The sequence below is a fragment of the Filicampus tigris genome, chromosome 5 (genome assembly GCF_054856515.1).
Source record: "Filicampus tigris isolate MCC_2025a chromosome 5, RoL_Ftig_1.0, whole genome shotgun sequence".
In the NCBI taxonomy this organism is placed as follows: domain Eukaryota; kingdom Metazoa; phylum Chordata; class Actinopteri; order Syngnathiformes; family Syngnathidae; genus Filicampus; species Filicampus tigris.
Genome location: NC_141221.1, coordinates 9,170,537 through 9,198,092, shown reverse-complemented (window position 1 = coordinate 9,198,092; position 27,556 = coordinate 9,170,537). Strand labels below are relative to the sequence as shown.

Genomic DNA, 27,556 nt, shown 5'->3' with positions numbered 1-27,556 from the left:
CAGGGGGCACTATAATATAATACAGTCATGCAATAACAAATGAAGAAGAGCAGGAGAGAAAAAGAGAAAGAGAGAGAGAGAGAGAGAGAGAGAGAGACAGAGAGACAGAGAGAGAGAGAAAGAGAGAGTACCAGGAGATTGGTAAGGGAAATTGCTTGAAGAGGGTTTAGTAAGTCTTGTTTTTAAATATTTGTATTTTTATTTTTTCGGGGGTGTTTAGTTGCTCTGACTAATGCAAATTCAGAATAGACCAAATGTCTGTGGAAGGGATGAAGGGATTCAGTATAATGGAAGTTACTCTCTATGTGAGTCACTGAACCAGGTCAGTCAGTCATGGTCATACGATCTTCCCTGGAGACTCTACACGGGTATCACACATTTTTTTTTCCTATACTGTAGTCTCACACCAAGATATTAAAAATATACATATTAGGTTGTACATGCAATTATTTTTTATTAATTATATTTGTATTTTTTTTTATAAGAAAATAAAAAAACAATAAGTGCTTAAAGCGAAAGGTAACCCAAACTTTTTTTTTCAAGAATATGTTCCCAGCAGGCCCACTAGTCGAAACGTGGCATTCTGATTAATGTTGCGTTTGTGGAATATAAATTAAGCAGCAAAATGCACTTGGTTTTTAGCCATCTCTGGGGGCGTTGACTTCCACTTTAAGTATAGTATATACATCTAAATATCATGTACACATTTCGGACATCCCATTTCCGCAAAAATTACAAAAATGTACATAGGTGCTTTTTACAGGACAGCGACAAATATACATATATATACACATTTAATTTTTAAATACTTTCATTAAACAATATATAATATGGAAAGATATGTCATACATTTTTTTTTATAAAATGATTTTTTGTTTAAATGTTTAAATATCTTTTATCTTACTTTCATATACCAGTAATTAATGAAATCAAAGTACAAGAAAACTTAATACAAAAAAAATGTGTGTGGTTTGTTAAACACAGTAATGTAGTTATACTAGCTGAAGTCAACACATTATATTAAAATTAATGTAATTGTATAAAATAGACAAAGAAATACAAATGAGCCAATTATTGAATTTTGTATGTTTTATATGAATTATAATAGCTTCTTTCCCTCTCATATAGCTAGCTAAATACAGTCAATTAAATGCAGAAGATCATTGATAACTCCAGTGTGGTAAATCTTTGGGCTAGGTAAATATGCTTTGTGTTGAGGGGTAGCTTACAGGAAATGTAAGTCAATATGGCCTGAACATACAGTAGAAGAGTCAACATGGCTGCGTGTGAGTGTTTTGTGCACACCAAACCTGCTTTCCACTGCAGGCCGGGAACGCCCTTTCATTTCTCAGGGGTCTTTGCTTTCTCCTCATTCTTTGGCGCCTTTGTTCCCGTCACCATGGCCCCGCTTCTCACGTCCCCGTCTTGTGGGGTCATTGTTGTGCGAGTACGATTACCTCACTACCGTACTTAGGTCGATTTTTCAGGTAGGTGTACTTTACTTGAGTATTTACTGTATATTTTTACTCTTACTCCCTACGTTTGACAGCTGACACCTGTGCTTTCCTCTCCTTGCGCTCAGTGGAAATTGGAAATATTTCTCATTTATAAAAATAATTTTTAACAAATATACATACTGTAAGTGTACAGAAAATCAAACTCCATTTAAAGTAGAAGTCAACATAAACATATTTTTTTCCTGAATATGTTCTATGCAGGCCCACTAGTGGAAACAAAACATTCTGATTAATATTGGGTTTGTGGAATATGAATTAAGCAGCAAAATCCACCCTTTTCAGCCATCTCAAAGAGCGGCCATTTTGTCACTTCTGTCGACTGAAAATGACATCACAACTACTCAGGGCTCAGGTAAACGAGCAATCACATGTTTTCTAAAGCCGAGCCATGATTGGTAGCTATCTGAGCCCTGAGAAACTGTGATGTCATTTTCAGTCGACAGAAGTGACAAAATGGCCGCCCCTTAAGATGGCTAGATTTTGCTGCTTAACTCATCTTCCACAATTGCAATATTAATCAGAATGCCTTGTTTCAACTGGTGGGACTGCATAGAACATATTCAGGAAAAAAATATGTTTAGTATAAAATATTTTTCTTGATATTGCGATTTAAATATTTATAGTTCGATAAGAATATGTTTTTTACATTTTAATGCCAATTTTAAATATAACTACTAAATATTTTAAAACATACATTTAACATAATTCTAATGCTAAAATAGATTGAATACAAACAGTGCAGCAACACATTTAGACATTCAATATCACAGTACTCACGGTCATTTAGTCTTTCCTCTGTGTACAGACGTCCATGTACAGTACTGTATACCGTCCATCTGTCTTATACTGCCACCAGTAGCCAAGGCAGTCAGCAGCACAAACTAAACTGAAGTGAATGAGAAAGTGTGACGAATGCGGATTAGTTCTTTTTAATTCAACATAATCATGTCATTACTGTATGCCTTTATAATGTACAATATTATACAGTGCTATTCAAAAAAAAACCACTACAAATATTTTCATAGTTTTTTTGGGGGAGGCTGGAACTGATTAATTGCATTTCCATTCATTTCAATGGAGACACAGGATTCGTATCAGTGCTTCTACCTAAGTACAGAGTACTTTTGTCATTGAGGATCAGTTTGGAAACAAAGTAGACAGCACGTGTGCATCGTCTCCAATCTCAAAATGCTTTCTGCGAATTGACTGCAATCCAGTTTTAATTCAATTAACAATTTTCCTGCCTAACAATCAACTATTCTTCCAGCCTGCGTTTAGGTATGCAACTTTTTCCACCTCCTGGGTGTCGTGTTGCCGCCTCCTCCTCCTCCTCCTCCTCCTCGTCCTCCTCCTTTTCTCATAGTCCCCACCCTAAGGGACAGAGAGGCGATCCTGTGCAGCCACACTCACCTGCACAGCCCCAGATCCCACGAAAAGAGCGCTTTTTGGCAAACCATCCGGCAGATCCCCAGCTCCAGCAATCAGGTAAGTCTAACAAATTGACAATAATAGGATTACAAGTAGAAGAAAAACAGTAGTAGCACTAAAGGGTATTCTTAAAGTAATATACTGTCCAGGCTGGGTTAAAAGTTGGTTTACAATGGTTCAACATTTTATTTTTTTATACGATTACACTTATATGTATTTGTTTCAAAGTACGGTTTCTAGTCAGTGTTAGGTTTTCAGCGTAGAGTTTAAAAATGGGGGTTCAAGCCAGGGTTTCAAAATTAGGCTTCCAAATAAGGTTTCAAGATAGATTAGGGTTTCAAAGCAGGGTTTCAAAAATAGGGTTTGAAAATAGGGTCTCAAGCCAGGGTTACGTTTTCAAAAATTGGGTCGCAAGCCAAGGTTACGGTTTCAAGTTAGGATCTCAAGTATGGATTAGGGTTTCAAAATAGGGTTTTAAATCATGGTACAGGTTTGAAGTTGGGGTTTCCAGCCTGGGTTGAATTTTTTTTTTTTGTTAGAGTTTCAAATCATGCTTTCAAGCGAGGTTTAGGATTTCAAAGTAGGGGTTTCAAAATAGGATTCCAGGTCAAGAGTCATAGTTTCTTGAAGCCCGGGTTAAGGTTTGAAAATAGGGTTTCAAGGCAGGGTTCAGCTTTCAGAATCAAGTGTGAAGGCAAGCGTTTTGAAACAAAAGCCACAGCCTGACCCTGGCCTGTTTGTGTAGATATCGCAGGAGGATGGCGTCAACGCTGTCTGTGCGCAGCTACTCGGTGCGCCAGCCGTCCTTCTCCAGCGTGTCGGTGAGGGACGGCGTGCGCTCCAGACCAGCCGCATCCACGGCCAGCGCCCTATCGCTCTCGCGCTCCGTGTCAGTGGGCAACGGGCTCCACCTGCTAGGCACCGGCCTGTCCCTTAACGGGCTAGGGGCAGGGGCTAATGAGAAGGACACCATGCGGGGTCTGAACGACCGTCTGGCCAACTACCTGGACAAGGTGCGCTCCCTGGAGAGGTCCAACGCCGAGCTGGAGCTGAAGATCAAACAGCTGATGGCCGAGCGGCAGCCCAAGGGACACGACGTGGACAACATGATGGCTCAGGCGCATGCCATCGGGCAGGAGGTCAGGGTCTTGGAAGCTGTCCATGCAAAAAAAAAAAAAATACCCAAAAGGGGACAAAGCATGACTACCTGTATCTACCCTACCAGTCTAACTACCAACAACCGATCGACCTACCCACCTACTTACCCACAGTATACACACCTAGTTACTTACACAACTACCCAGCCATCAATCTACCGAACAACTTTCCCATTTTTCTATCTTCCTTCTCACCTATCTACTGTACCTACCAACCCATGTACATCTACCTACCAACCAATCAAACTACCTACCTACAGTGAAAGTATGTATTCTATTTGCAATAGGGATAGGCCTACAGCCACGCATAAAATTATACCCTTGGGGTATGAATCATTTCGGGCTTGACCGTATCGCCTTACCACCTACCAAACTATTTACTCCCCCATATATCTAACCGATCAACCTACGTACATACATACCTTCCTATCACTATCATTACAATATTTGATGAGAGCGATATCAAACCTCCACCAAAGCAAAATAATCCAAATTTCGATCCGCACCGAATAAATGCATAAACATTCAATAAATTACATATACGGTGATCGAGATTCTCACAATAATGTTCGTCACGTTGCCAATTTGCTTGGCAGAGGTGACTTTAATCATTCTACCATGTGGATCCGTCAGGTGCGGAAGAGGACCCTGGAGAACGCCCGCATCATGCTGGAGATCGACAACGCCAAGCTGGCGGCCGACGACTTCAGGGTCAAGTGAGACGCACACAAACGCACACAAACACGCAGTATTCGTTTTCACACGGGAGTGCCAGACTGCCAAGCGACGTGATTTAATGACTTTTCCGCCAGCATGCGAAATGGCAGTGGCGAAGTGCGTCCATTTGAAACATTCCATTCTGTGTACACCCTTTCAAAAGCCTCTTCGCTGCCTATCGTTTTAAGACTTCAACTCCCATGATACCCTGCGACACACAAACATTTTCAAGGACAGATACCTGAAATTTGAAGCAGCCGTTTTAAAGGAATTCCAAGGGTTGCACATTAACAAAGTAATATGACCCAAAAATGTATTTTGTTAGTGTTTTTTTTTTTTTTTTTAAGTAATTTCTAATTAATTAATCTAATTATTTATTATTTTTACACTTGAATTTATTTATTCATTTTTGCTATATTTGTGTTATGGTCCTAATTTTGTGCATGGACTCTCTTCAAGTACCACTACTCTGATCGATTTCTGTCGGTCCAGGTGGGAGGCAGAGGCCGCCTTGTGTCAGTCGGTAGAGCGCGACTGCCAGGCCCTGAGGCGAGCCAAGTCCGACCATGACCAGATCATCTCCACGCTGAGAGGGGACCTGGAAAGCCTCAAGGAGGAGCTCTACTTCCTCAAAAAGAACCACGACGAGGTGAGGCTTTGGGATTTTGGGGACTTTTTTCAATCTCCCAGCACAATCTCCCAGTATGTAATAATGATGATAATATAAAGGTGATTATTAAATAATTTCCTACATTTTTAACATTTTAAAATGTATACGCAAATTAAAATTTGTTCTCTAGCGCTAGAACGCATTAATGGCATTACCATTCATTTCATTGGGAAAAGATGAGTTTAAGAGTTTTGAGTTTTTGTGATTTGTGGTGCATTAAAGCGGAAGTCAACCACAAAATTTTCTTCACGAGAAAATGTTCTATGCGCCGTAACGAGTCTAAACACGGCATTCTGATTAATATTGTTTCACCCGTTTTTAGCCATCTCAGGGGGCGGCCATTTTGTCACTTCTGTCGACTAAAAACTACATCACAATTGCTCAGGGCAATCACGGCCATCTGTTTTCTGAAGCTGTGCCATTATTTGTTACCTGAGCAACTGTGATGTCATTTTCAGTTGACAGCAAGTGGCAAAATGGTCACCCCCCCTAAAAACGGGTGCATTTTGCAGCTTAACTCATACTCCACAAATACAATATTAATCAGAATGTTGTGTTTAGACTAGCAAAGCTACATAGAACATTTTCTTGTGAAGAAAATTTGTGGTTTGACTTCCCCCTTTTAAACTCAAATCTCAGGGCGTTACTGAATGTCTCCTTTAGGTCAGCAGCATCCATAAAGTGCATTAGAATGTGTTTGCGCGTTATAGTTTGCCAGGAGGATGTCGATTAAGTACAAAGGCATATGGGCCATTGGCGCAGCTATGGCGATAGTGGTTGTAAAAGCCTCCCCTCGTGTTTGCTTTCGCTATCGGTGACACAACTGGAACCAATCTGCAGTGTTGGGACAATGGCGAAGCCTTAAAAACGTCAAGTCCATACAGCCACGCCTTCAAGTAGAGAAAGTAGACACATAATGCAAAAATAACTGCTTGGGGGCCAATCAGCCTCCTGCATGTAATAGTCAAAATACCAAGCCCCAATTAGCAAAAATGTGTGAATTATGGATACCTACCCCTTATTTCTTTTTGAATGACATTATTACATGAATCGAGTCTTATTTATTAAATCATTTCTTGGGGATATCCATGCTTGCCCGCTGCCAGTCGCCGTTTGCCTCCTGAGAGTTTATATGAGTTTAGCGTAGCTAAATGTCCGAAATATAATCAGTCGGAGTTCGTGTGCGCATTCATGCTCTTGTCCGCTTCAGCTTACGTAAGTGGAGAAGCGATCACCACGGTATTTTGGATTTTGTGGAGGTGATCATAATGAACTCACGTTTTATGCCAATAAATCCAAACTATTGTGCAGAACACTTTTATACTTTCGCGGGTTGAAGTGGACGTAATGTGCATTTTGGTGGCGATTGGTCGCCGTTTTAGGCAACAGAACTGACAAAGCGAGCAATATTACCAAGCTTGCCTCCCTCCTGTGACGTAGACCGCTGAGAACGAAAAAATAACAAACCGAGCTCCAAAAGGGGGTGGGCCAATTTGTCGTAAATCTAATCACAAAAAAAGCCTATAAATCACTACAGAGTCGTTTGGGGGGGCCAAGGGGGGGCATTTTAGTGATGTCATTTTTACATGTAAACCTATTATACACCTGTATATGTAAGTGCCAATGTTAAGCTCATCCAAGTGTCCCTCTAATGTGCACCTGAAGTCTACATGTACATACGACAAAGACTCTCCACTAGAGGTTGAATGGCTAAAGGTTTTTTGTAGTCAACTATAATGATGAATGTTGAGGCCAAGTCAATTAATTGGTGACGTCATTGATATTTTTTCACCGCAGGATCAATTCAGCGGTCCCCAACCCTTTTTGCGACATGCAGTATTTCGGCATAGAACCAAAAAATGATTAAAAATACAACCCACCATTACGCTGAATGTAGTTTCATTGTACTTGCCTAATGTATCGCTTCAACATCCAGTACTTCCTTGAGACCAATTCCCATTGAAACAGGCTTTGGCGGCATCTTGCTGTGTTATAAATGGACATAAAATACGCAAATGTTTTTGAGAAGTAATGGAGGATTGGTTCCAAAAGAAAATTTCAAATAAGGATTACTGTATGTTGTATAAAATGCCTGATCAGAATTGCCTGTTAAGGTCAATTTAAGATAATTGATTAATGTTCTTTCCTGTTTTTATTCAGGAGAAGAGCTCCCTGAAGGTCCGCCTGGCTAACGAGCAGGTGAACGTGGAGGTGGATGCTGCTCAGGGCCCGGATCTGGGCGCCATCATGGCCGAACTGAGGGTCCAGTATGAGGGCATTGCACGCAAGAACAAGGAGGAAGCCGAGGCCTGGTATCTCAAGAAGGTCAGTTGGCTTTCAGTAAATGTTTTTCCTTCTACAGTGTTCCCTCGCTACATTGCAGATTTTTCAAGTGATTGTTTTTATTTTTTTTACAGTATGCAGTAGGGCTAGGCAATTATGAAAAATAATCGAATTATGTTTTTTTTTTTCACCTCAATTTTGCGATTGCGATTTAATATCTGATTATTTTTTTAACGTATGTTTTAACAAACAAAAGCAATACTGTATTACACTAGACAATATCAGATTTATAATACATAAATGTTGGTTTTATAGGCTGGGTTAGTGCTTAAGTAAACACGAATAAACCAACAGGAAAGTTTATCTACTTCAATTAGAGCTGTTCACTTACTCTACACTTTGACTTGCAGGCTGTGTTCAATACAATTTAAAAAAAAAAAAAAATTCTACGAAATAAGTGTGGCGTATACAAAAGTCCGTAAATCATAAAAGCAGATTACAACAACGCAAACAAATCTGTGGCTTTTTCAATTATATTTTTCACGAAACAAGAAAATGTGGACTGGACTGCTTAAGCACTGAATTATCTAGACATTATATAACAAATTAAAGTATTTTTAAAAAAGCCTAACGACCAACGGCTGCGCGTGTCTGCAGCTGGACGCTGTGCAGTCGGAGGTGAAGGAGAGCAACGAGGCGCTCCGCTGCGCCCAAAGCGAGCTGAGCGAGAGGCGACGTTTCCTGCAGGCACTTGAGGTCGAACTGGACAGCCTTCGCAAGCAGGTAACCAACCGCCCACATTTGACAAAATCACCTTTCAAAACTGTGGTTTGAACCCCTTTTTTCCCCCCCTAACCTCCATTGGCATTCAAACAGGCTTTTCTGAGCTCTCAATACGTTGCATTTGTAACGTCATACATTGTACTCAGCTGGTGACATTCATTGCACTATAATCAATCACTGTGAGAAGTTAGACACTACACTTATAAAGGCACACGGTGACATGCACGCCTCGCCAACAATTTGAGTAGTACAGTGGTGTTACATGGAGACTGTCGATGATTAGTGTTTGCTCAACACACACGCGCGACCATATTAATCACAAAGATGATCACGTTGCGTTGGCAGTTGGTGCCATGTCTGTTTACTGAGAGCTCCCTGGTGAACATTCGCAGTGACTCATAGGGCTCTGTGTGCGCGAGGCGGAGTCGAAATCTGACACCGAGTTTTGGCATTTTCGCAAACTCCCGAAAGCCGGCGGAGTGTGGTGCATTTGAAAAAGGACTGTTTTTTTGCACCGTTGTGGGCGTGAACACAGCCAACTCGATTCGCCGGCAAGCAAAGCAGGCAGCTAGGGATTTGCTTACGTCCTGTGGCAGCTCAAGATGTGCAAAATGAGTTCATAAGGAACTGCAAGCAGACCTTCACAGAAAGATGATATAAGTTGCCAACAGAGATCGCGCAGATCAGTGAATTGGGCTCTTGGAGACCGTTTTCCAAGCGAATCATACGTCGCCGTGTGAGCATTGTGAAGGTGGTTTGTTTGTGTTGAAAGAATATAACTAAGAAATACAGTAATTTATGTAACATGGGGTCATGATACATACAAGATAAATGGCGTTGATGCTTTTCGATCCTCTCTATTTTAAGTGCTTTGCCTCCACCGCGTGACAACTAAAAGTAATTCCAAACCTCTTCTGGAGGTCATCAAATATTCACAGCCAGGCTTGATTCTTATCGCCTGCGAGGAGCAGGGGTTCACCGCCTGCTAATACAGAGCATTACCTGGATTGTGCGTTTCCCAGGTGGGTGTGCTGGAGGGCAACCTGGTGGAGACAGGCCACAAGTACTCGGTGGAGATGGAGCGCCTGCAGGCGGCACTGGGGCAGCTGGAGGATGAGCTGTCGCAGCTGCGCCTGGAGATGCAGCGCAACAAGACCGACTACGAGCAGCTTCTGCGCATCAAGCAGAACCTGGAGATGGAGATCGCCACCTACAGGAAGCTGCTGGAAGGAGAGGAGATGTAAGGACGCTTTTAAGTGTAGTGGCGTGAGGGGGATGAGAGAAAAACAAAAACTGGTTCTGACTAAGCTTCTTGTCCTGCAGGGTGAAAGAAGTCCACCCACCTCCTAAAAGTAAGTCCCACAATTACCTGAATTGTATCATAAATTGACATATATATATATATATATATATAGACCCAATGGAACAGATTAATTTCAACAACTTTCAATGGAGGAAACTGATTTGATATATGAGTAAATTGACTACCGAGTCTCGTCACGGAAAAGACTTCAACGATAAAATCAATTAAGCTAAACATGTTGTTTGGCCCCCTCAGAAGACCCTGACGTGCGCACCAGGAAGATTGTCAAGGTGGTCACTCAGACGATGATCAACGGCAAAGTTGTGGACGAGTCCAGCGAGGTGGAGCAGATTGAGGAGCGTAAAAAATGAGCAAATGTGGAGCCGACGCTCCGTTAAAAAGTGCCTGCTTGTCAATGGATGTAGCTTGAATGAAACCTTATTTGTTGGGAATGTAAAAAAGGTTGTGCCTTGCCCTGACATACAAGGAAAACTGCAAATAAATACAAATTGAATCATGAAATAATAATTAAAGCCAAGCAGTGATGAACGGAGTGTTGAAGCCTACTTTCATTCCTTTTTTTTTTTTGCATTCTGTTATGATTAGGGCAGAACATTATTGAAAAACCTTTCCCTCCCAATATTGTGATTGCGATTTAATATGAAATTATTTTCCTCTAGATCCTCTTTCATGTGTGTGTGTTTTAACAAACGCAGGCACTAAATTAATCTGTATTACAAAGTACAACAAAGAATATAATCTACTATACATAAATGTTTTGGTCTTTAGCCATGAACTAGTATGAAAGATCATCTACTTCAATTTGAGTGGTTAACTTCCTATAAACCAGGGGTCACCAAGTCTGGTCCTCAAGGGCACCTATCCTGCATGTTTTCCATCTCTCCCTGCTGCAACACACCTGTTTCAAACGATCTGTATCGTTATCAGGAGAAGAGCTGAAGCTTGTTGTCATTTTGGACATTTTTGCATACAGTCGACCACCGCATATAGTAACAAGCTTTCAGTTACATGCGCACTCAGAGGACAACAAGAGGTCTAAAGTGGCCATGCCAGCGGACTATTCAATGAGAGGATACATTTTTGTAGGCATAGCTACCTAGCTAACAGCTGCTCATGCAAACTAAGGCGCTGATGTTCTTTGTGGGTAAAGGGCGACTCCTTCTCAAAGTGCAACATGTGGCACCATTTTAGCCCCCCCCCCCCCCCCAGAAAAAAAAACAAACAAAAAAAAAACCCTGAAAAACTGAAATGGTGAAAAACTGTTACACTGTTATCGCCACCATTAATACTATTACTAGTTCTCACTTTTTGCATGTATTTCTTGTTTTCAGCAATTATTTTCAAACATGTATGTTGTATTAAGAAGCAACTGTTGATTCACTTGACAGGGTCTTTGATAGAATTGTTTCATTATTGACAGTTGTGTGGCAAATGCTTTGTGACTTGTGCCAGCCTAAAAACCACTAGCTTCTGGCGTTTAAAAATGGTCTGTCTAATCTGAAATAAGACACACAAAGATAAGGGTCTATTTCTAGTTGCAGTTACAAAAGCTATAGACGTGTTTTGATGCCTACTTGATGAGCCAATGCTTGCTAGCGCTAAAAAAAGCAATATGCAAAATGTCAAAGTTTTTCTTTTACCAGGGCCTTTTTTGTTGTTGTTGTGTTGTGCTCAAGTATATGTACCTCCTCATTTAGCAGGAGAGTTTAACAAAATGTCAATGTAAATATTTGTTTAAATGATAGAGCCAGAGGTCTTTATTTCATACCAAATGCGTGCACCTGGTGGACAGGATAGTTTTATCCCCAATAATATATTGTAGTACTGATTATATTTTAATTTTACTTAAAAAAAACAAACAAACAAACGAAAAAAAAAACGTATAGCTTTACTAATTAGCATGCAAACGTTTTTCCACATACTAACGAGCTTTCTAACACGTATTATTGCGTATAACACTCTCCTTCCCATGGTTCCTCAGTTTGATGAATTGAGGATTATTCCTTGGTATAATTTAAACAGCAGTCTAACAGAATATATGTATTTACAATATATGTTCTTACATTTCAGCTCTGTGTCATGAAGTAGTTCATGTCCCAAAAACGTAGCAGAAAAGACAGGTCTGTGGTAGAGGCATGAATTATCTCACCTAGTGCCGAGCTTCGATGGTCATCGATTTCAGGCTATTTTATGCCATTTGGACAAAAAAAGGTAATATATGAGCAAAAAAAAATGTTAAGTTATAGAGTTAAAATATTGAATGTAGATATTTTAGTCGTTCATAAAAACACACTACTTTTCATCATCGAACAAAACTGTTCCTTAATTGGCTACCTGTAAGCTGTGGCTTAGCTAGCATTAGCGTAGTCGTTCGTCCAAATAAGCCCCCCTCAAATATTTTATTTTATTTTTACTGTACAAACGTTTAAGTTTATTTGGTTATACTTATAGGTGGGGCACGCAACTATGTTCCCTTGTGCCAGCTTTATAGCTCTGGATTATGTCTTTGAGGTGGGTTTATGGCCAGACTTGAATAAACACACAGAAAAAAATGAAATGGTTAAACAAATCTCTCTAAACCCTACTTTCAGGACAGAAACCATCTTACGGTAATGATGGACTTGTTGGCGCTACCCACTCCTTACATAGCTTACAAGGATGACCATTACACTCACACTGGCACCCTGGCGGAGGTCACCTACAGGAAACCGTGGGTCAGAGGTACACTAATGACGGTGTTTTGTTATCAGTTTAATTGTGAATGTAATATGAAGATTCTCTGATGTAATTGTGATGATTTACTTGTTTAGGGAAGGTGATTTCCACATGTACGCTCAGCACTTCCGACCTGGATGACCTCAGAGAAACAAAACACATCAACTCAACAGAAAAGTGATGTACCCCTTAAATTTGTAGTTTGCAATCGTTTTACTCAAAGTACCAAATACAAAAAAATGATTCGTTTTCCAAGTAACAGCATAATACCCAACATGCAGCAGTAGCGTACTAGGCCTAGGTGTTTATCAAAAACTAGGCAAAGGTTGTATTCCTAAAAGGTTTGTATGCCACTGTAACATTATGCAGAATTTGAACATTAACACTGTGCTTAAATACTAGCGGATTAAAAACTGTACTCGATAACTCAATTAAAACATATTTAAGGCAGAAGTTAAATAAAAATTGTACCTAAGTAAATATTTGAACCCTCCCCCCCAAAAAAAATCCCAGACAAAATTTTAATTTAAAAAAACCCTCAGATTTTGAGGAACGAAAATCTTTATGTTTTCAAGAAAAAAAAAATCTTATGCAAATGGGCTCATATTTTGCGAAACAGTTGTAAGGGTGTAGTACTAGTACTCATACTCATACACTCATACATTATGAAATAAAACTATACCTTTCCATATTCTGGAGAAAAAAAAACTATTTTTTGTCCTCTCAAAGTTAGAATCTCAGAAGAACATTTTTTTTATTTAACGTCTTAAAATTTACGAGAAAAAAGTTGTATTTTTCAAGACAGTCATATGTTAAAAGAATGTCGAAATGTATATTTACATTTAGATACTTCTGAGAAAAAATATTTTTTGCAAGAATTTAAATTTAACAAAAAAAAATGTAATCAATATTTTTTTTTTTAAAGAAAGTTGTAATTTTCATACAACATTCCACCACATCCCACCTGGCCCCGCCTCTTAATGGCACATGCATGTACTGTGTCAAACACAGATATAACAATACATACTGTATTTTCTATACATTTTATACTTGCCATTTTTGTGTTTACACATGTTTACAATATGTTCAAAATTTGTTCTAATAAGTGTTTAAAGCATGTGTGAGCTGTAAAATGGGGAAAAAAAAAGTATGTAGTTTATAATAGCTTTTGACATGGTCTCTGTGCAGAGTAGATTTTGAGGGTTTGTTTACACTGCAACCCGACGTGTGACGTTTTTAGAATGACAGGTTTGTTCTACTCCAGATTTGATGACCCTGGGAATATCAAGGGCAAAATGGAGAGCATATTGAGCTGTCCTGCTGAGTCAGCGGAGCTTCTCCACCAGGGTGAAGAGTCAAAGCTTGCCCATCCGTGTGAGGAATCCTTTGTCAAGTTGACTGTGCATTTGGATCTTGGAACTAAAGACAAAGGTAAATAAACACTCGCATGAAAATGTGAATTAGAATGATTTTAAGAGTGAAACTGTTTTTTTTAAGGTAAGAGAAATTAAGCAGTTTAAGTGCAGTGCCCCACCCAAACATTCCCAATACGCTCATTATGAATTCATCTAATCAGATATATTTTTTTTTTATGGGCTGGTTCGTGAAAGAACGTCACTCATCCAAGGCATGACTACAACACAAGATACAATAATTACACTTTATAAAAATAGTCATTTCTTTACATCCTCTTTTATATTTTTATACAATAGAGCTATTTTCCCTTGTTGAAAACGAAACAATTGTTGGTGCTGGAACGGATTTATGACATTTTAGTTCACAACAACTTCAAGCTTGGTCATGGAACAAATTCAATTCACGTCAAAGTACCACTGCATTAGAATCATTGTTGGATTTTGGCAGACCTGTTCCTGCCAGAAGACATCGTGACCGCCAATTTCCTGCCTCGTTTCAAACATTTGCCCACCCTGAAGAGCAAAGTGTCCCGGCTGAAGACGCTGCTGGTGGCCGACCCGCTAATAAGCTTGAGCACAAACTCCCTCACCGAGGAAACACTATTCAGGTGCATTTACTTTGAAGATACTTGTGCAAAAAAAAAAAAAAAGAAAAAAAAAAGACTTTCGTGAAAGAAGTGCTGATTCAACTCCTGCACTTAAAAGATAAATAACTGACTCTGAAATGTCCTTGAGGACAAAAGTAAAATGAATGGTACAGTACTTGTACTTCCCACCACTATCAATCACATACATGTCATCAAATAAATACTCTTTCTCATCAATCTTGCAGGCACTGTGAGCCTTATGAGAGGTCCCGTGATGAACTGCACATAGAAGATATTACTGAGGTGTTTACAAAAGAGTCACTAACGCCGAATGGGGTAATTGAACAAACATTACAACTCCCCCACCCCACCATGACTCAGTAGCCTAAAAACTGTTCATTCTTCTTCTGGTAGTCTTTGCTGTTACCTGAGCTTCTGGACGAATACCGGTACATGACGACGGCCGACTATCACAGGAGCTTTTCGAGTGTTTGCCGTGGTTTGAATGTTGTTGCAGAACAGCCGGTGGAGCAACTTCCTGACCTAGAGGCGCTTTATAAAGGTAACAAACAGGTTGTTAGGTTAATTAAAAATACAAATGATGAGTTGAACTGTTGTTATTTTGTCCTTTAGATGAATCAGCACCAGTGGACATTTCCCATTTTTCTTCAGTGGAATGGACCGGCAAAGAAGACTGGATGAAGGACACCCCTCCAGGTTGGGGAACAGAACATTGAGGTTTTGGTGCTACTGTAAAACTGGGATTGATACTAGAACACATTCAGGTCCTAGTGCTATAACTGCCTTTGGTATTGATACTATAAGTGACTCTGTTAGTGCCTCTGGTAAAACAGATGGTACTAGCAGTGGTACTGGTCCAGTCCTGGTCTTCTAACTTGTCAAGGAGTTGGTACAATAACTGGTTGTGGAACTGGTTCTGGTCCTATTTGCATTTGTTGGTACTGTAACTAAGACTGGTAGTGGTACTGCACTATTACTCGACTTGGTACTCGTACTGTAACCGGTCAGATACTACTAAAAATGTTTTGGGTTCTGGTGTTGGTATAAAGCAGGTACTAGTACTATAAGTTGTTCTTGTACTTGCAAATTTCCCCATTGTGGGACGAATAACTCATTTCGATACTGGTGGTGGTACATAAAAGGGTCTGGTTCTGCTACTATAAGTGTTGTACCACTATTATTTGGCTCTGGTACTGGTTCTGGTACATAACTGGTCAGATACTATCACTCTCTCGGGTACTGGTACTAGACATAACTATTATATACGTTTCTAGGACTGGCTCTCCACCAGTTAAACTAAAAATAATGCAAAGATCAGCATTTCAAATTTTGTACATTTTATCCCAAGTCTCAACATCAGATTTTCCACTGTATTTTGTTTTTCTTTAGAATGGGTGATGCTTCCAACCGAAATGGAGCTGGAGGTGACTCTGACTCCACCTACTGCTGCCGCCAGTCACTGCCATGCCCGCCTGAGCGCATGTGACCTTCAGATGGAAGAATTGTCTCCAATGGACATATTGTGAGTGATGACGCTACAATCTCATCATTTTGTATTAGAGGAATACAGTGTGGTCTGAAGACTTTTTACATCCAATGTGTTTTTCGGACTTTCATTTATTCTTTTTTTTATTACATTCCAGATCTTTGGTGTCAGCAGGAGCTCAGAAGCAGATGGGGGCAGCGCTCTGGAATTCTGAGAAGTATCCAAACTATGTATTGAGCTTACTATTTGCAGGTACTAGAATCAAGACCTTCCCGTTGTACCATCTGAGCTATAGTAGATGAGAACAATTAATTGCTATCTTGACAGAACCTGAAGTAGAAGAAGCAGCCGTTGACTTCCGGCATCTGAGCGAAGCCTTGAAGTTAACCCCCTTAGAGAGTTTGGCTCCAGAAACGGAGATCGGAGAGTTGTTTGAGAACATGAAAGAGTCTCCAGAGAGGTTGACCATTGAGGTTCCTTCTCATGAGGACGACTGTGTGGTGGAAGACTTCAACAATGTGTCACCAGAATGTGGCGGCGGTGAGTGTGAGCTCACGCACTTATTTTCAGCATCTGTTGTATAAATTCATCACACAAGAGATGCTTGGTCAAGCTCAAACCTTGTGGAGTTGACTTAAGCTAACTAAAAATGTCTTCTTTTGTCTCTTTAGACTGTTTGCAAAGTGTTTCACCTCCCCCGGAAGAGTCTAAAACTGCTACCGTCTTGGTCCAAAATCACACAAGTTCTGATGAGTTCTCCCGAAAAACGCTCCGTCACGACACAAACGAAGTCAGGTCTTCAACAAGCTGCGACAACAGAAGCACTAACAAGTCATTTGTCCAAGTCTCGCACGTACCTTCTCCTCGTAAGATGGACGGCAACCTCAGAAGCCAGGAAACGGACGACCAGAAAGGTGTCGTCGCGGCAGCCGGGCGTCATCCTGTGCAGCACGCCGACCCGCTGGCAACATTCATGATGCTGAGGTCGCAGCAGGCGCCCACTTCCACTGCAGGTGCCTCTGCTTCTCCTGGGTGGGGAATAGCAATTGAGTTCTGCTACGTTGACCCACCCACAATAGGTGAAAATCTGCGATAAGGAGAGACCATATTAAAAAAAAAAAAAACGATACAGTCTTACTCCTCTCACATTTTAGACACAGTTCGACTTAATAAAACACTTGAAAGTATTTAAACACACTTTTTAAAATTCTTTAGTGTCACTGTCAAGAAACGGGAGACTCGTCACAGTTAGGCTGAACAACCACTGATGTGAACCAAGGCACTCACGTATTGTATAATAGAGCAGGTGACGATACATGTTGGAAGGCCAATTGCATCACTGGGCCCTGTTTAGGCAAAAAAAAAAAAAATAAAATAAAAAAATAAAATAAAAAAAATTCTGGAAAACAAAAATGGTGGGGAAAAAAATGCTGTACCTTCACAGTTCAGTACTACAAAGTTCTCAGTCTCTGCCCATGTCCTGTCCCGAAACATGTATAATGTACTTAGAAAAAATGTAGAAATAAATGTCTGAATTCACTTGACAGGGTCGTCAACGAACGAAGTGTCTGCATCTCTGAAATGCGAAGGTGAATGTTCATGAGTAGTTTTACAAATCTGTGGTGCATCTACTGTGTCCTTCCTATATCATATATTATATTTTTTTTTCCCCTCTGGAATGCCCCAACTTGTCTCTTGTGGAAATCCCTACAATATTGTGGTAATCTGCAGTTAAAAACTATTGTTGTCAAGATTTTTTTTCCAGCTTGTTACATTGATATAAAGACTGTATAGAACTGAAAAATGCTGACATATATTTACACTCGAAAACGAATCGCCTACAGGATGGGGTGATAATGTACAATCACAAATGGGATCTATATTGGTTGGCTATCACTGATTCATAAAGTAGGGTTTCAAGTTTGTGGCCTTGTGTGTTAATCAGCACCAGAGGAGGAACAAGAAAAAGAAAGCGTTTCTGAGGAGCAGCCAACGCCACAGCAGACACGCAAACCAGATTGGAAGCCCACCACCGCCACCATCATTACAGCTGCAGCGTCAGGACACGCCTCTAGAGGGCAGATAACTGCTGCCCAGGATGCGGTCAACAGCAGAGTGGTTCAAGTCCGAGCCACAGGTAGGTGGAGGACCCGCCTTCACTTGCTCTACAGAGACAACACATCATGTGTCAGGATCGAGATTAACTTCAAACAACACCTAGCAACAAAGCTACTGTTGAGAGTATTTCCTAAAACTGTCCACCACCACAGTAAGGTATTTGTTTACCAAAGTGCATAAATGTTCGGGAGAGGACGGCGCAACACGCGTGGTAGATTAACTTGGAGCTTTCACCTCTATGTTGTCGAATAAGTGACACCTGTGACAACATGAAAGGGGGAATACCGGCCGTATTTAACATAAAAATAAAATATAATAAAACAAGTTCTTTTTTTTTTGGAGGTATTTGGAAGTACTTAAATTTTCTTGACTTCTTTTTCAGTTTTTTTTCCCCACATGGGAATAATGTTCCATAATGTATGTTCAACCACCTTATAGTGATGGCTCAGCCTTATGTTGCATGCTAAAAGATGAATCATTACTGATACAGTAAATACTAAGAAATATGTGGATGCACACTAAAGAAGAGCTCAAGATGTGCTTTTATGTTCCACGCAGACAGTCAACGTCAGGCCTACCGCGAGCTGCTGTCCTTGGCCCGGCCTCGTCTGTCCTCTGCCAAAGATCTGGGCCTCAACCTCCCCGCCTGGAGGGACTTTGAGCGCCTGGCCCCGGACCAGACGCGCTATGTGCTCAAACAGAGAGAGATGGCGCTGTGCAGGAGGACGCTAGCGGCGAGAGGAGGTAGGATCATGTACTTGTTGAGTTGGGGGAACCATAAGGAGCACCGTTGATGTGGTGTTGCATGCAGATGAGGAGCAGCTGTTCCACCAAGTGCTCGTGATCCACATGCTGGTAACGGCCAAGGAGCTGCTGTTCAAGTGTCACCTGAGTGCCGCTGTGGGTTAGTAACAACATTGATGTGTGCTTGTTTCACCTTCCATTACTAACGCTTCAAATGTTCAGAGTGATGGTTCTAAAAATGGGGTCCGTGGGCCATAACTCGTCGGCAAAATAATCTGCAGTCAGTTGTTATGTGGTATCGTTTTTAGAGATGTGCTTATCTACAGTACAGAGATTATGGCAACTGTTAAATGAAACATACTAAACCAATTACTCTTCCCTACCTCTGCTTTGGGGCAATTAACAGCTTAGAATGTCAAACATCAAATAATATATCAAATGAATCTGAAATTCCTGTATGAATAAAAGCTGTTTTACAAAGAAGAAAATGGCCATTATTACAGAAATGTATATTTTATTACATTTACATATATATATATATATATATATATATATATACACACATGTACACATATATATTTTTTAAGAGGGGAAAGATGACTTCCAGAATGAAAGGCATGATACCATAAGAATAAACTAGTTACATTACATTTTACTTAAAATATGACTTTCTTCCCTCATTAATGTTTTGCTTTCATCATATGACTTGATTTGGGAAAAATACAACTTTATCCTTAAAAGAATAATAAGACTCTAGACTTTAACTTTTTTCTTTTTTATTATTAGAATTTATTATGGCAACATTATGGGTTTAATTCCTTTGGCAATTATATGTAATTGGTGTTAGGATTATGAGGGCTACTTGGAAAACGTTCTCCCCTGGACCAACAAAGTTTTCTGTGTTAGAGTACCTGAGCAAAGCAACGGAGGCTTGTACGGACACGGATCTGATTCGGCTGCTGAGGAGACTGCACATTATTTCACACCTCTGGCGCAGGGACCATGAGTCCGATGTGAAACTGCGGGAGCTGCAGAAACTGGTGGTGGCGCGGCTGCACAATGACAAAGTCAGTATTTGAAAAAGGTTTGATTGTAACCACAACAACAACATGATACTTTTGATTTGCTGCAGATTCTCGTCATCATGTCGCTGAGTTGTGACGACAGAATGCCCACAATCATGCAAAGCTTGAAACAACTGACTGGTAAGCTTTAACATCTACTATTTCTGTTTTTAGAAATATTTGAAAGAGTACATTTTTGACAACCCAATTGTTAGTGGATGGATAAAACTGTATTTGACAACTTTTCACACTAGGTGGCAGTACTACACTCTTAATTGGGCTTTCAGCGAATGAATGGGATTCAGAGTGAGAAAAATGTTAGGATGAAAATTGCTTTGTGTCCACAGTCCACCAACACAAGATGGCTGAAATTAATATATAAAGATCTCAATAAATGAGAATATCATAGAAATGTTTATTTCTGTTGTTAAATTCAAAAAGTTAAACTCAATAGTAGAATACAATTAATTAAATAACAGCCAGATTCAAACTCTCGACCTCTGCACTGTGAGGTTTTGTCACACACCCTTCCATTCAGTAGCATGATCAAGTGCCTGCAAACTTTTGACTGGTCCTGTACACTTTATGTACACAACCAATACATTGGAAACGCCTTCCGTTTTAAAAAGGACTAGCAAGCGTCAGTAAACCTTTGACTGGTACTCTACATTAAAAGATAAAGCATCAGTTCAAAATTTGGAAACCATTTGCCGTTAAATTGCATTATCAAGTGACCACAATTTTTGACTGAACGTCAATAGCGCTGGTACTTGTCAATTTAGGCACAAAACATCGTTGGCATTCGATAGTACGAGCAAGAGTCTACAAACCTTTGACTCCGGTAAATGTCACATCTTTTCTAAATTCTATACTATTGGTCAGTCCAGATGTGTGGATATTATTTTTACAAATTATTGACCAATGTTAAGCGCTGAAAATGGCTTGCTCTCTTTGACGATGCAATCTTAATGGTTGAACGAGCACGTCGTTACTGGTGTCTACTAAACAGTGACTATTTTGGGGGTACAAGATTTCGGCCCGGCGCCAGCGATAAGCATAAAATACTGTGACACAGTCTTGTACCGTTTGTATCTCTGCAGCTGTAAATGCCATCCGCCCTGATAACAACAAGAGCAAACTGAATGGCGCCAGTGTTGTCAGCAGGTGGGTTTAACAAGAACATGAATAATTGTGTACTTAAAGGCGTATACTGTACCTGCTTATATATGCCACAAGATGGTGGGAAAGTATTTCTTTTCTGTCGACAAGAAGCTCCTCCGCTCACTATAGCATACAGTAGTTCCTTAGATGGCAAGATGGCACAAGATTGCGCCAAAGCAATACTGTTGTTAGACAGGGCTTTGGCCCAGTCACAAAAATATCAACAGACAATTGTCAGATTTGTTCCTCACTGCTGTAAACAAATACTAAAGGAACAAGTATTGTAAAATAGTCAAATGTTCTTCCTGTAATGAATATCTTTATTGTTGTAAACGCTTGAGAACAAAGAAAATAAGTTATTTGATTAATTATGTATATACATGGTAAATGCACTTAATCCTTTACCTGGTCCATATAGTCTTCTGGACAGTGGGTGCATGCTGGTATACGAGCAGCATCTGGGCCCAGACTTCCCATGGGACCTTTTTTCTCTGGTGGTGGAGTACGACCACCGTGGCCCGTCGCCGTGGGCGACCGTCTGCAAGGAGAGGAGCGTGCAGCACCTCACCTTCGACACCGTCCTCCCTGGCGGGGGTCAGCATGCGTAACTCACTCGGCCCTTTCTTGGTGGTCCGGGTGGTGATTTTGTTTTCAAAACGCCCACAGATGAGCAGGAGAGCGAGGAGAGCCTGGAGGACAAGGTGCCATATGTGTTGTTAGTGACCGAGTCGCTCCTCAACTGGCCTCTGCTGCTGCAGATGCTGGAGTCTACGTAAGTGTTGCTGACAGTGTATACACACACACATCCACACACACACACACACACACACAAAAATCAAATTTGTCCACCTGTGCCTTGAGCTGAAGGCTAAAAATAGAAATGCCATCAATCCATTCCGGCCTTCTTGAACAACAAAAATGGTTGTGATGCGTGTGTAAAATACCACTTCATGTTGTACTTTTTGAAAACATACAGTAATGACATATGACACTTTATTTACTTCAATTCAGTAGATAATGTATTGCTGTTTTTGGTGTGCACCTTGGGGCAGAATAGTAGACATATAGATGTCATTCTTAGCAAACTGCAGTCATAGTAGTTGTTCTTCCTAGAGGATAAAAAAAAAATATATGGGTTGAACTTCAAACCCCGGTCCCAAAATACTGTTACACACAGATGGCATCCTGCCTCGGACGCTACCAGTGAAGCTAGAAAATTTCACCTCAAATTTTTTGCTGGTATCGCAGATTCAACACAATACTACTGGAGAGGAGCCACTGCCCGTCCCTGCAGATGCTGGGCAGGACCAATCACTACTCCGTCATCACGGTGGACGAGAGCACCGCCATCGTTGTTCAGGTAGACAAACACGCCACCTATTGAACACCTGTATTATTGCGATCCTACCTACTTCCTGTGTGTGTGTGCAGGAGCAGAACGAGCTGTGTGAGGAGCGAGCCTGCGAGGCGATTGTGATGAGGCTTACCGCTTTGTCGCTGCAGTACAACAACTGCTGGATCATACTGCACTGCCCAGACGGCAAAGGGGGAGGGTCAGTTCTGCGCCGGGTGATATCTTGCTATATGTTAGCATAGTAATGGATAATCTGTTGACATTTAATCTGATCAGTTCTCATTAGAATAAGTAACTGGCAACTACAGGGGGATAACGGCACTTAAACTTGGCGCTTTCTCTACTCAGGTTGCTATGTTCCTCTTTGATGGCATAGCAACCGCTGGCATGCGGTTCTCTGAAGAGTCGCAGAAAGGCACAGAAGTGGACTTCCTTGGGAAAAAAAAGAAAAAAAAAAAAGAATGTGACTTTTTCTTTGTTAGAGAACATGAAGTTGTGCAAAAAGCACTGAAACATTGAACAGTCGGACATGACGTGCATTTCAGTTCAGAAGGTCAAATGTTAGCGTTCAGAAATTTTCATGACTATAATTTAGAGGTGGAACAACTAATCAATTCAATGACAGCTAATCAATTACCAAATCAATCGACATCTTTTTGATCGTTTTGAGCAGTGTTTTCCAATCAGGCTAAGCGTACGAGCACTTTGCAGGAATATACGTCGAAACATTAAATGTGTTATTTCCAAGACAATAAGTGCATTATCATTAATTTCATAAGCCTCTCAGTACAATTTTTTTCAGATTTCCATACTTGACTCATGATTAAGCACATATTTTATATCTGTTCTAAATCTTTTGTAAAAAAAAATATTTGATATACTGCAGCTATACTACAATTCACTTTTTCTCCATTTGTCATATTCTCACATTTGACATTGCAACAGGGACTTTCATATGTTTCCATCGTTCCATTTCCTACTTACCCAGCAAACAAACAAAAAAAAGCTCAACACTTCAAACGTTCCCTGATCAGAAGATTTGCTAATGTCACACGACGATCTTATTGGTCCAGGTTCTCCAGTGAAGCCTTCAGCAACTTGGTGATGGTCTACTCGTCAGTGGTTCTCTTCGGCATGAAGCTGGAGGACCTCGACGTCAAGGTACTGAGCCGACGGCGCCCGTTTTGCATGGCTTCTTCTGCGATATAAGATTAGAATGTTACTACTTATACGGCAGGTGCTGATTGCGTCCGAGGTGTCGGAAGTGGCCCGGTGGGTCAACCGTATCTGCTTCCTTAGCCTGATGTCCAGCAGTCGCGATCCTGTCGACTACCTGGAGCGAGGCTGGCTGGCCGTCACGTCCTCGCAGGTGAGCTCTACGTAACCTCTTCGCATTTGTCACGCATTAACATCCCCCCCCCCATGTTCATCAGGAGGAGCAAAGCCTGTCGCGCTTCCCCTGCGTCAACCCCCTGGTGGCTCAGCTCATGCTCAGGAGGGCGCCCTCGTTGCCGTGGCTACTCGCCGCCTCCCTGACGCAGTTGATGGAGATGTTGCCAGAGGTGCCGCACAAGGTCCTGAAGGTATGCTAGCGGGACACTTCATTAGGTACACTTGCACTATCTGAAATACAAGGTCTGTGTCAGAATAATTAGAATAGTCTGCTTTGAAATATATCGATATACATATTAAATAGTCTTTTATTGGAGAAATTTAGGCCACATTTACAGTAACCTACTGACAAGTTCTTTCATATTGTAAAATGACAAAAAAAACTAAACTAATTACATTATGCTCTCTCAAACTCAGAGAGTTTATATCAAGTAATTATCAATACCTCACAATCTAACTATTCCTGCATCTAAGAAGATAGCCCTCTTGTAGCACTCTAATCATGCTGAAGAGTGTAGATCCCACAAGGTGTACCCAAATCATAATCCCACTCAAATGAACCGAATCGTTCCACTTCCAAAATAAAACCATCCTTGAATCGTATCGCACCCTGTATGGAATCGTATTTTATTGGCGATGTGTGCACCCCTACCTATTAGTGGTCTTTCAATCGCTCAGCCACCGATCTTGTTCGGCTGGTTTCCGTGGAAATGTGATCAGAATTCTTACGGAGCAGCTCTAAAATTTCACAATGTGCAGTTAATCCATGTGACTGGAATCGGTATCGGGTGATCTCACTCATGGATGATCGGTATCGGAATTGGCACACACAAATACAATGGATAAAAAAAGTCTACACACCCCTATTGCAAGGTTATTTTTATTTGTTTTTTTAAGAACTCCCCCCCTAATCTTTTAGAGGGGAAATAAAAACAACAGTGATAATAATGTGGTTGCACAAGAGTGCAGACCCTCTTATAATTGGGTTATGTGGCAGTTATCAGAATTAACCACATTCATCATACACAAGCTAGAAAAGGATGGCTGCGAGCATGTACCTGATGTTATTTTCCTGATGTCAGCTGTTTAGCAACGCCACCTCCCTGCATGAAGCTCCGCCAGCCCAGTCAGGTCCAGTCCCTCCACTTCCTCCTCCTCCTCCACCCGAGGAGGCCGTTCCCGCTCTGGAACCATTTCCCAGCGTCAACCCCAGCTTCCTGTTGGCGGCAGATGACGCAGAGATCAGCTTCTACTCTCAGGAAGAGCCTGCGTGTTTCACCCACGACCCGACGTGGCCCGCCGGAAGCCCGGAGGTTAGCGGCTGGTCCGGGGCTGATCTGTGGAAGGATGAAACCGACCGGGAAGCGCTGTTAACTGGTGACAAGGGCCGAGCCGGAGTGGCAGGAATGGTGGTTAAGAGGAGAAGCGGCGAGTTGTCGCAACAAACTTTGAGGTCCTTGGACGCCACCTTCGGCCGCCTCAGCCCGCCTTCACGGGACCCGTTGTGGAGGGGCGGTCCGGCGGGTAGACGTTCACACATGGGAGGGAGATTGTCAACTCACTATGGATCAAGATGCTGGATGGGACAAGAGAGGAAGAGAAGTGAACAGGCGGCAGACTTGCCTAGACTAGGTGAGATACAGTAGGACACTTATTTCGGTGGACAGTAGAGTGGTAAGGAGATGGTGGGTAGACAGGTTAGTAGTTTGATTGATTGGTACGCAGTTGGTTAGATTCGAAGGAAGGTCAATAGGTTTGGGGGTGTGTGTTAAAATAGATTTGGTGGGTCGGGAGGAGGTAGGTAACAAAAGAGGGAGATACTGTGTGTAAGTAGGTAGGTAGGTAGACGGGTGGGCAGGTACCTAGACTGGTAGGGAAATTGATGGATCGGAAAGAAGGTAGATGGTGAGTATAGGTAAATCAGTGGGTAGCTCGTTAATTCTTTGCGTAGGTGTAGGGAGCTGCGTTTAAATGTAGCTAACAGATATAATGTTTCACATTTTTTTTCCTGTCGTGTACAAAGAAGCTTAGATATGAAAATCTATTAAAATAAAATAATTACCCATGCATTTTTCAGCGCTGACTCCTCTGAAGAAAAGCAGGCTGAGCTACGAGAAGGTGCCGGGACGTACAGATGGACAGACCAGACTTAAACTTTTTTAAATGAACCCTTTTTGTTCTGAGTTCAGCGTTCACTGTATAAAAAAAACATTTCACACAATTGTTTTGTTTGCTAAAGTGTATTAACCACAGCATTGCAGTATTTAAACACTGCTGGTTCATAACAGTATGGTGTATTTATATAATGTTTTTGTGTGCCGTATTTGTGCATTTCAACAATAAAACGCGGAGTGTGTCAAAAAACATTCAAGTGTGGAGTGCAGCAATCCCCTTATCGCCACCTAAGCATGTGGAGAGAGAACGCTTATCTTTACCAGCCAGCACAGTCAAGCAGCTCCCTGAGGAATGATCCACCCCTGCACGATCCCACCCCCACCACCCCCCCACCCCCAAGTCCTCCAGACAAAGACCACCCCTGGGGACTTGGACTGGGAGCGTCCGGACAGACTCATCCCACACTGACTGTCCAGCATCAATAACCAACTAACGAGCCTGTGACGCGCCAAAAAAAAAAAAAAAAGACAGAGACAATGTTGTTTAATGGCGCAGGGGGGACAAAGGCAGTGAGAGGGGGGGGGGGCGTGTCCGAAGAGCTGCGTTAAAGGATCGGTGGGTAAACAGCGGGTGTAATGGCGCGCTGATTGTACGGTGGGAAAGGGGCCGCCTGTGTAAAGGTCGCCTTGTTATCGGCGATTGCAGCCGCAGTTAAAGTGTCCACCAGCATCCATCAACCTGTGTTGCACGTACAGGTGATGGATTGGGTTGGGGAAAAACTGGGTTCAGCCCAAATCAGAATACGGCTGTAAATGTGGGAAAACAGCGCTTCACTTTTTGAAGGGGAATATTTTCCGAATGGAGAACAACTATACATACATTCTCAATACGGAACTAACAGTCACTCTTTGCAGAGGATAAAGAATACGACTGGGAGTTCTGTTATATTGTCTGTTGAAAAAGGAAATAAACCCAAACATGTTTTTTTCAAGAATATGCTCCCAGCAGGCCCACTAGCTGAAGCACGGCATTCTGATTAATAGTGCGTTTGTGGAATATGAGTTAAGCACCAGTTTTTAGCCATCTCTGGGGGCGGCCATTTTGTCACTTCTGTCGACTGAAAATGACATCACAGCTACTCATGGCTCAGGTAACGACCAATCACGACTCAGCTTCAGAAAACAGGTTAGCCGTGACTGAGCCATGAGTAACTGATGTCATTTTCAGTCGACTGAAGTGACAAAATGGCCGCCCCTAGAGATGGCTAAAAACTGGTGGATTAACTCTTATTCCACAAACGCAATATTGATCAGAATGCCTTGTTTCAACTAGTGGGCTTGCATAGAACATATTCTTGAAAAAAATGTGTTTGGGTTGACTTCCATTTTAAGGGTTGTTTGTAATGCCGTAACACAGCTATTTAGAGCTAGCACATCAAGGGAATTTTGCATTATTTGTTAACATTAGCATTAAGATAGCGAACTGAAAATCTAAGATCTGTTGTT

General features: G+C 41.4%; 2 protein-coding genes and 2 long non-coding RNA genes across 7 annotated transcripts; 2 read left to right on the top strand and 2 right to left on the bottom strand.

The window, feature by feature from the left end:
* Window positions 1-1,347: 1,347 nt before the first annotated feature.
* Window positions 1,348-10,398, top strand: krt1-c5 (keratin, type 1, gene c5). The gene is made up of 10 exons (XM_086029814.1): window positions 1,348-1,487; window positions 2,785-3,002; window positions 3,691-4,084; window positions 4,736-4,818; window positions 5,312-5,468; window positions 7,650-7,814; window positions 8,430-8,555; window positions 9,578-9,795; window positions 9,879-9,907; window positions 10,114-10,398. Exons 3-10 carry the CDS (start codon window positions 3,704-3,706, stop codon window positions 10,227-10,229), a joined length of 1,275 nt encoding a protein of 424 aa, XP_085885940.1. The 5' UTR covers window positions 1,348-1,487; window positions 2,785-3,002; window positions 3,691-3,703; the 3' UTR covers window positions 10,230-10,398.
* LOC147147177 (uncharacterized) lies at window positions 2,914-12,470 on the bottom strand. Its single transcript, XR_015086717.1, has 4 exons — window positions 11,943-12,470; window positions 9,558-9,778; window positions 3,950-4,100; window positions 2,914-3,008 (listed from the first exon to the last, which is right to left on the bottom strand). It is a non-coding gene; the product is annotated as an uncharacterized LOC147147177 (long non-coding RNA).
* Window positions 11,773-26,276, top strand: shoc1 (shortage in chiasmata 1). Of its 4 annotated transcripts, none has more exons than XM_086029805.1 (29): window positions 11,773-12,090; window positions 12,331-12,390; window positions 12,471-12,600; window positions 12,690-12,771; window positions 13,859-14,025; window positions 14,458-14,617; window positions 14,842-14,932; window positions 15,011-15,158; window positions 15,230-15,313; window positions 16,007-16,139; window positions 16,261-16,355; window positions 16,431-16,643; window positions 16,775-17,182; window positions 17,651-17,692; window positions 18,049-18,240; window positions 18,780-18,965; window positions 19,033-19,125; window positions 19,872-20,032; window positions 20,098-20,170; window positions 21,130-21,193; window positions 21,609-21,784; window positions 21,857-21,962; window positions 22,439-22,550; window positions 22,622-22,743; window positions 23,618-23,705; window positions 23,782-23,913; window positions 23,978-24,127; window positions 25,019-25,568; window positions 26,014-26,276. In XM_086029805.1, exons 1-29 carry the CDS (start codon window positions 12,070-12,072, stop codon window positions 26,097-26,099), a joined length of 4,125 nt encoding a protein of 1,374 aa, XP_085885931.1. In that variant the 5' UTR covers window positions 11,773-12,069; the 3' UTR covers window positions 26,100-26,276. The 4 variants fall into 4 exon arrangements, with proteins under 4 accessions (XP_085885931.1, XP_085885932.1, XP_085885934.1 ...); XM_086029807.1 differs by having other exon boundaries at window positions 11,775-12,090; window positions 16,775-17,116; XM_086029806.1 differs by lacking the exon at window positions 12,331-12,390.
* Window positions 17,466-23,176, bottom strand: LOC147147176 (uncharacterized). Its single transcript, XR_015086718.1, has 8 exons — window positions 22,678-23,176; window positions 22,414-22,567; window positions 22,233-22,299; window positions 21,596-21,879; window positions 21,246-21,332; window positions 19,877-20,017; window positions 18,800-19,119; window positions 17,466-18,268 (listed from the first exon to the last, which is right to left on the bottom strand). It is a non-coding gene; the product is annotated as an uncharacterized LOC147147176 (long non-coding RNA).
* Window positions 26,277-27,556: the final 1,280 nt, after the last annotated feature.

Coding starts and splice junctions, on each gene's coding strand:
- shoc1 (XM_086029805.1), top strand. CDS start 12,070: ATGCCATTTGGACAAAAAAAG. Junction 21,785..21,856: donor CACCGTCCTCCCTGGCGGGG/GTCAGCATGCGT, acceptor AAACGCCCACAG/ATGAGCAGGAGAGCGAGGAG. Junction 21,963..22,438: donor CTGCAGATGCTGGAGTCTAC/GTAAGTGTTGCT, acceptor CTGGTATCGCAG/ATTCAACACAATACTACTGG.
- krt1-c5 (XM_086029814.1), top strand. CDS start 3,704: ATGGCGTCAACGCTGTCTGTGCGCAGCTACTCGGTGCGCCAGCCGTCC. Junction 4,085..4,735: donor CGCATGCCATCGGGCAGGAG/GTCAGGGTCTTG, acceptor TGGATCCGTCAG/GTGCGGAAGAGGACCCTGGA. Junction 8,556..9,577: donor TGGACAGCCTTCGCAAGCAG/GTAACCAACCGC, acceptor TGCGTTTCCCAG/GTGGGTGTGCTGGAGGGCAA.